At 43.4% G+C, this 8,659-nt stretch overlaps 1 protein-coding gene across 5 annotated transcripts in view; it reads right to left on the bottom strand.

Moving 5' to 3' along the window:
* Window positions 1-3,677: 3,677 nt before the first annotated feature.
* The window catches only part of CAMTA1 (calmodulin binding transcription activator 1), a 188,340-nt gene continuing 183,358 nt past the window's right edge, over window positions 3,678-8,659 (bottom strand). For all 5 annotated transcript variants that reach the window (XR_014028216.1, XM_081341384.1, XM_081341383.1 and 2 more), the window contains one exon: window positions 3,678-6,674. Coding sequence is in view for 4 of the 5 variants with exons in the window: in XM_081341383.1 (XP_081197509.1) it covers window positions 6,614-6,674 (61 nt within the window). In the remaining variant the exon portion in view is untranslated. The remainder of the gene's footprint in view (window positions 6,675-8,659) is intronic.

The following is an 8,659-nucleotide window of genomic DNA, read 5'->3' as shown; positions in this document are numbered from 1 at the left end:
CCTAGAATTAAGGAGAAAATTCCCAACGGTGAGAAGAGTTTAACCGGTGGAACGACTTGCCTCCAGAAGTTGTGGGTGCTTCGACACTGGAGATCTTCAAGAGGCATAGGGTCTCCTGCTTGACCATGGGGTTGGACTAGAAGACCTCCAAGGTCCCCTTCCAGCTCTGTTATTCTGCTTATCACAGGACATTCTTTGCAGTGTGTCGTTCTCGATTTGTTGCATCACACCCGCTGGCATGAATTTTCATTTTACGCATCTACAGCTGTGAGCGTTGGCTGCTCCTAAAGTAACCTATTTGGAAATTGTTGCTCATAAAAAAAACAAAACAAAACAACAACCAACAAACATCCAAAGAATGAAGCAAGTCATTTGGCATTAAAACGGTGGACTAGCAACAGGGAGAATGTGAGTTTTAGTCATGAAGCAACGGAGGTATCCTTGGGTCAAACCACTTCTCAGCCCAACCCAGCTCACCAGATTGTCGTTGTGGGAAAACAACAGGCAGTTTATGGTTGCAGAAAACAAACCACGGGGAGTGAATAACACCATCAAATAACTTCAACTGTCCTTTAACATTCACCTTTATTGTTCACCAGAAGTTCCAATCGTTTGTCTGACACGGCCTGGGATCTCCTGCTTGAGCAGGGGGTTGGATTAGAAGACCCCCAAGGTCCCTCCCAACTCTGTTATTCTGAATTTTTTATCTTATCTTGTGTTTGATTTTTCTATCAGTTGTCTGATTGGTTTCACTCTGCCATTCCAATTCCAGTTAAAGAAACATAGAGGATAACAAAGTTGGAAGGGACTTCGGAGGTCTTCTAGTCCAGCCCCCATACCATTCTAGACAAATGGGTTGTCCAATCTCTTCTTAAAAACCTCCAGTGATGGAGCACCCACAACTTCTGGTGGCAAGCCGTTCCACTGGTTAATTGTCCTCACTTTCAGGAAGTTTCTCCTTTAGTTCTAGGTTGCTTCTCTCCTTGGTCAGTTTCCAACCATTGTTTCCTATCCTGCCTTCTGGTGCTTTGGAGAATAATTTGATCCCCAACTCTTCTTTGGGGCAGCCCCTCAAACACTGGAATGCTGTTATCCTGTCCCCCCTAGTCCTTTTTCCATACCCAAATCCCGCAGCCGTTCTTCGTATCTTTTAGTCTCCAGGCCTTTAATCATCTTAGTTGCTCTTCTCTGCACTTTTCCCAAAGTCTCAGCCTCTTTTGTTTTGTAATGTGAGGACCAAAACTCGATGCAAGTATTCCAGGTGTGGCCTTACTGAGGCTTTGGTAATCTCTTTGAACGTGATACTTGATCTCTCATTTGAACTGGATCCTTAGGGTAGCTGCCAATGTGAGTTTCAGCGAAAGCTCTCCTTCCATTGGTGCGGTGCTCTCTGTGACTCAGCTACTTTCTCCGAAAGCCGCCCCACGTTTTGCAATCGGATGGATGCAACTTGCATCACGCACAGAGTTACACCTTAGCAAGGGAAGCCTAACTCTCCGGCCACAGAAGTTTAAGATAAAAATCAAATGGGTGTTGTTTTCACATACTCCTGTTCTTTCGCAGCCTGTGAGTGCCTCGGAGCCATTTCCACACCTGGGCCAGAGTGCTAGGACAATAGAAACTAATCTGCCGTTTTGGGTAACCACCTTGTAGATAGTTGGGTGTCTGCCAAATTTGCGGATTTCTCCAAACTTATCTTACCAGATTCATGATTGATGTTTCTTCCTATGCGCTTCACCCTTCTCCTTGTCTTGTCTAACATCTCTCTTTCTTCTAAAGAATCGGCCTTTCCAACTTTGTGCCAAGTTTGCAAGTCTCCCCTCCACTCCCTTCTCCACGTCATTAATCCAAAAGCTGATGAGCCCAGCACAAAATCTTGGTGTTATACACAAGTTTCCTTCCAAATGAAGCAGAGACGTTAATTAGTGCTCTTTGGCTGTGGCCATTCAGTCAGCTGTGAGTTCACTGTACAGCAGTATTGTCTGCCCCATATTTTAAGGAGAATACCAATAAAGGAGAGTATTTGTCCGAGAGATCAGAGCTCTCTAATCTTGGTTGTTTTCCTGCAGACATTTCATTACCCAACTAGGGAACATCATCAGTGCTAGAAGGGAGTGGGGTTTGTGGAAAGGAGGAGGAGGAGGACTGTGGGGTCCCTGGTGCTCTCCGAGCTGGGTGGTTTTCTTACATGACATTACAAATTAGATAATGTCGTCAGCGCTAAGGAGAATATCACAAGAGACTAAGGTTTTATCAAGCTCAAGTTAAACTACGTCTACAGCATTCTCCTGCTGATCTACTAAGCTAGGAACTTGATTTAAGGAGTCACTTAACTTAGGCACTGATCCAGTGATTGGAAGACACAGAAGGCAGACCCAAAGCAAAATGGGTGGACAACATCTCAAGTTAGAAAATAGTTTGGTGAAACCCAACACCTCTCAAATTGCTACCAGGTAAAACATGTCACAGGTACATTCTAGAATTTCTAGGACTCCTGATAAAAGAAAGGTCTCGGAGAATGAAAGTATTCCTGAAGTTTCAGGAGAACATCCAGATCATCACCCAAATTAAGAATGATTAAGTTATTCGAGATTTGGAGACTCCGGGAACGCAGAGAGCGGTGCGCCCACGACACAACCCACAAAAAGCCCACATGCTTCAAATGGGGAAAATTTCTTTTTCTTTTTCTTTTCTTTTTTAATTTACAGCAGAAAGAATATAAAGCATTCAGAAAACATTTTCCATATTTTTAAGGGCAATTCAAAACATTTTGCATGATTTCCAGCAGTTGAGTTCTTCAACAGATCCATTCGTTCAGTGATGCTTTTTAACATGCAGAGTTACAAAAATAAAACTTACAAAAGGAGACATCTATAACTAGGTTTACATGCAAGTCTCAGGGATTCCCCTTTCCCCCCACCCCAACCTCCGTTTTGGGCACCAACTATGGTGTGGAACTGCCACAAAAGCGTGCAACAGAGGGGGTTCATGTTATATTCTGCATTTCGTTCGTGCAGAGTCCTTCGTTTCACACAAGCGAAGTCACACAAGGGAGCAATTCCGGATATATATTTTTTGGCGAGGGGGGGGGAGACACAAGAGGGTTCCCCAACCTGGTTTTCAGGACAGACAGGAGGGGACTCGAGGCACCATCCTGACAACGGAGGGACACGCCCCGAAGCATGACGCAATGACCGAACGGGCCCAAAGAGAGTGGCACCAGTTCCACAAAACTGGGACGTGGTGCATGGGGCCTGCAGGTAGTAACATTGGTCAACTCGCCTTGCAGGCAGCCTATGGTCCACCACAAGACAGGCTGCCTTCCGGTCAAGTCTGGATCTGGAAGGAATGATGGTGGGACACCTTGAGATGCTACAACTCTCTCTGGCCAACAGGCTTGCCACTCACTCCTGAGGTCACAACCTTACAGGCAGGAAAAGCCACGTCCATCCGAAGGAAGGTAGCAGCTACCGCTCGGCCAAAATTGGGGTTTCTCCTCTGTCTGGTCGGCCACGCATGAAGGACCTTCTTCAGATGTTGTGGCAATCCTGGCAGGCACCGGAGTCTCTGCCGGTATCCAGAGAGGGTTGAGGGAGCATCTGAAGAAGGTCCTTGACATAGCGGTTGAGGTGGCTTTAGCATCGTAGGTCGGGGCTTAGGGATTCCAGATCGATTCGTTTTGCAGGTTGAAATGGCCACCAACCGCCACTGCAGAGCAGCGAGCGTGTACGGCAAGACAACCACACAACCCCCTGGGGTCTCGGTCGGTCCTGGCAGTGAACGGAAGTGGTTCAAAAGAGAGAAAGAGAGGGAGGGAGGGAGGGAGGGAGAGAAACAATCGCAAATGATAGAGAAGGCACCTGGATCCCAGGCCAAGCCAGAGGTCTCCCCCTTTGCAGGTTGAGCGATGTTTTGCAGAAGGGAAAGAACTCACTTGTCCTCACAGCCAGCCCTCCAGAGCCAAACAGAACATTTGAATCTGGAAACTGGGATCATGCAAGATCCAACGTGCCCTCCAGAAGGCCAACTGGTCGTAGCAAGCGACGCAAGACCCCAGGAAGCCAAAGCAAGACTCCGGCTTCCTCGGATGCAACTGCACCGTTCCGAGGTCTCCCGGCCATCTGCATTGAAATTTGTCCAAAAAGGATGAATTTTGAACAGTTTTCCTTGGCTGCTCTCTCTTTCTCTCTCTTTCTCGCTGGAAATAGCAAATATACCATGACACCCCTACATATCCTTTGCATCTTTTTATTATTATCTTTCTTGTTTTTCAGTTTTAAACTTTAAAAATTTTTGTGCAATTTTTAGTACATCGTCTGACTTTCAGCAGGAAATATGGACATGTGAAACTTTTTTTTTTCTACTTTCGTACTATTTCTTTTTATTTTTTTAATTTTTTTTAAGTTTTATGTTCATTCTAAGTGTTCTTTATCGGAGTGAGTGTATGGTGTTAAGCTAGATACAATTTTGAATTCTTATGATTATCTGCTTTGCAAAATAACTTAATTTTTTTTTGTTAAGCAATATTAGCATTCACTTTACTTGGCACCATTGGCAAAAAAAAGAGAGAAATTAAATAAAATAAGAAAAAAAATAATTAAAAAAAAAGATAACCAAAAAGGTTAAAAGAAATTTAAAAACTCCTGGTAGCCAAAATCAAATGTAAACATATCTCTTTTTTTAAAGTAATGTTACTTTGCCTTTTTTTTCCTAAGTCTAAATACATTAGCTCTTTTTGCTTCTGCAGTTTATTCATGCTTTAGCAAAATGTTCTTCTAAAGAACATTTAAAATAAAGTTTCTTATAGTGAAATAAAGTTTTTGTTTCATTTTACAGACCATAAGCCACTAATGCTTTGCGCTTTTTTTCATTTCTTTTCTCCTTGAATTCATGCACATCTGTTTTAATATATACAATATGTACAAACATCCACACTTTTTTCTCGTTCATTCAGACAAAACTATACAAATACGCAAATTTCTCTTGCCAAGTTATTGACCCTTTGTGAATAAAATATTTAGCAATTAATCAATATATTCCCCTTCAAATATTTATTTTTTCATTGCCATTTCTAACCTTCTCTCTATATACAGAAACTGCCTAGATTTTGATTTTCTTTCTCTTTCTTTTTTCTTTTTCCTTCCTTTCTTCCTTTCATTCTTTCCTTTCTCTTTCTTTCTTTCTTTCTTTCTTTCTTTCTTTCTTTCTTTCTTTCTTTCTTTCTTTCTTCTTTCTTTCTTTCTTCCTTTCATTCTTTCCTCTTTCTTTCTTTCTTTCTTTCTTTCTTTCTTTCTTTCTTTCTTTCTTTCTTTCTTTCTTTCTTTCTTTCTTTCTTTCTTTCTTTCTTTCCCTTCCTTCTTTTTGTTGGTTGGTTGGTTGGTTGGTTGGTTTTTGATGAAATAGCCAAAAGAATAATTTTTACTGGGCGGATTGCAGCACCACAGTTCTGCCTTCGGTGATCAGTCCTGTCCAATCAGCAAACTCTGCACTTGACTTAAGTCGGACGAGAGGTCTGCAACGTTACCAAAAATGCTTTACAAATCATCGCAATTAAATAAGTAAAAATCTTATGTGAAGTAAGGCCAGAAAATAAAGTGCGAAACATGAGAAGTGCATATGGCAGTTGATAGACTTGAAGGCTTCCAGAGAGAGAGAAAAAAGACACCGATAAAGGAACAGTTTGCTTGAGCTGTTCGCCCCAATTCTCTCTCGGCACCCCAACCCCACCCCGCATTAAATACCCGTTTGCCTTAAAAAACACTGATGCTTCTTGGAAAAAAAATTTAAAAAAAAAATTGGAGGGGGGGGAAATATCTCTGAGAAAAAAATAATAATCAGCCGATCGAAAGGGTGGCAGCCTCGATGGCCTTTTGTCGGTTCCCGACGAAGAACAGAAAGATGAACGAGCGAAAGGGATGGAGGTGGAATGAGCAGGCGAGACAGAAAGTGATCCGAGAGATTTCCCAAAGGACAAAATTCCCGACGTGTCTTGGAAAAGGGGAAGGGTGGGGGGGCAACAGAACTTTTGCGGTTCTCGGATTCGTGGAGAGGGTGGGTGGGTTTTGCGCAATTTTTTTCTTTTTTTTCCCTTTTTTGGTTTTTTTTTGGTATCGTATTTGTACAGTTCCACAACATGGATTTTTCTTTTTTTTTTTTGAGTACAGCCCTATGTGAACAAAAAAAAAAACCCCCAACAAAACCCCATCATGATAAAATCGATTGCTTCTCATGACTCTTTTTGAAGAGGAATTGAAAGAAAACTCATGGGAGAAAAAACGCCTTCCGGGTGTCGCTCTTTTCTCCCCCCCCTCCCCACCAGTCCCCCCCCACCCCGATGATCCAATCAAAGAGTTGAGTTCCAAAGATGCCTTTTGCTGAACAAATTAAAAATTGTCCGTGAAAGTGCAAATGTAATGACTAAACATTACCGTTAAAATCCTACAGCCGATATTTTCTCGGTTGCAGCAGTCAAGTGGTTTTTTTTTTGTTCTGTTTTTTTAAATAATCAAAATCATTTTTTTTGTTGTTGAAATTGTCGTTGCATGTTTCTGCTGAAAACAGAAAAAAAAATGGAAACAGTCTGAAAACACAACAGCTCCCCCCACTTGCACTCCTACGGGATGCTGCCGTCGCCGTGGTCTCGCTCTTCAAGTTCCTTTTTCGAGTCTTTCGCTCTGAGAAGACAAAAAAAAGAGAGAGAGAGGAGAATGAGACGTAAGGGCCCCTTTCTTAAGAATGTAAGAAATATAATAATAACAACAACAATAATAATAATAATGTTGGAAGGGATCTTGGAGGTCATCTAGTCCAACCCCCTGCTCTAACACCCGTCTTTAACACGAGTGCAAGCGACGTGTTTTCCAGTTCCTCCCAAGAACGTTAATATAGCCAGTCCTCTCTTAGTGACCAGAATTGGGTTTGGTGTCTCTGTGGCTAAGCAAAGCGGTCTCTAAGTGGGGATGTCACATGAGCGCCAATGCGCTTTCCTTTACCCTGCATCCCAGCCCTTCAAATGTGCACCCCGGTAGTGAACAGCCTCAGTGATTTGCTCAACTAGGGCAAAGACGGGTCCTTACACTGGGCACGCATCCCTTTGCTTTGCTTAATGATGGAAATTCTGATCCCAATCTTGGTCGTAAATTGAGGACTGTACCATGATTCTAGGAGGCTTACAAGAATCCATAAGGCATAGGTAAAAATATAACTCTTTTCCCAGGCGCCTTGTAATTCCACTCAACGTCCTAGCCCCAAAGTATTGACAGAAAGGAAATTCATCGTGGTCTTTACGTTCATCGGAAAGAAAGGGAACAGACAGACACTGGGAAATATACCAGGCTGTTTGCACATCAGGCCTGCAGCGTGCTCATAGCTTGCTGTGTGCTCACAGTACCACCACATTTATTTACTTTTTAATTTATTACTTATATCTCATCTTTATTATTTTTATAAGTAACGTAAGGCAGTGAACATACCTAATACTCCTTACCGTACCCAGGTTTAGACTTCAGTGTGAACCCTGCCTGCCGCTGTATGGCACTCCCCTTTTGCCCTTTCACCCTAGGGCAGGGGTAGGCAACCTTGGCTCTTTTATGACTCGTGGACTTCAACTCCCAGAATTCGAATTCTGGGAATTGAAGTCCACAAGTCATAAAAGAGCCAAGGTTGCCTACCCCTGCCCTAGCGGTTTCCTTTCTGTCTGATGCTAACCATCTTATTGCATTAAGGAGGTCTCCAAACTTGGCAACTTTAAGACTTGTGGACTTCAACTCCCAGGATTCCTCAGCCAGCATAGCTCTAAGACTTGTGGACTTCTTCCTCAGCCAGCCATGTCTGGTTGGGGAATTCTGGGAGCTGAAGTCCACAAGTAGCAAAATTGTCAAGCTTGAAGAACCCTGACCTAACATCCAGAATTGAAGACCCCGTTTTACCCCCCAAGAAAGAAAAAAGTGAGGTCATCAGACATTTTGGATCCCTCCCTTGCGTTGCGTTTTGGAGGTGTGCTCCCCCATGCAAGGCCTGCCTTTCCACCATCAAAGCCCCCTGTGCAGGGCTGCAAATGGCGGATGGATTCAATCAGACATGCCAACTCATGCCAAACCAAGATTTAACAGGACTCGCCCGCCGAGCCAAGGAAAAGCTATTCATGCTGGTGGTCGTCCGGTTGTGAGAATGCATGCAAACCCTCCCAATGTTTCACGTTTGCAAGAGGGCGGCAAGTCCCCAAATCTTTCCCAGAATGCTTGTGAAAATTGGGGAAGCTTGGATGACAAGGATCGCTTTTGCTGAGCAGAAGCAAACCCAGTTTAAAAACAGACCAGCCCCAGAGGTATGTCGATGAGGTGATGCTGAATGTCACAACTAATCCTGAATCCATCAACCCACAAAACACACCAGCAGGTCCAAATATTATGGAATATATATTGGATTAACAAGTTGCACAAACCTAGCTTATTTGGTTAGCTAACATGAGGTGAACCCAGACATTGGTTTCCTTCTGCCCCTTGGCTAAAGATGTCCACTCCAGAGGCCCTTGCAGCCTTAGTAGTCTTTGATCTTGTGTGAACACAACTCCTGTGTCCCTTCCTCAGCCATTTGATTGCCCACCCACCCAAAACCCCGACAAGCAAGGATTTGAGCCGATTAGAAATCCTTGTCCCGG

This window comes from Vipera berus (genome assembly GCF_964194415.1).
Source record: "Vipera berus genome assembly, chromosome: 17".
Classification (NCBI taxonomy): domain Eukaryota; kingdom Metazoa; phylum Chordata; class Lepidosauria; order Squamata; family Viperidae; genus Vipera; species Vipera berus.
This window is presented reverse-complemented; position numbering and strand designations above follow the sequence as displayed.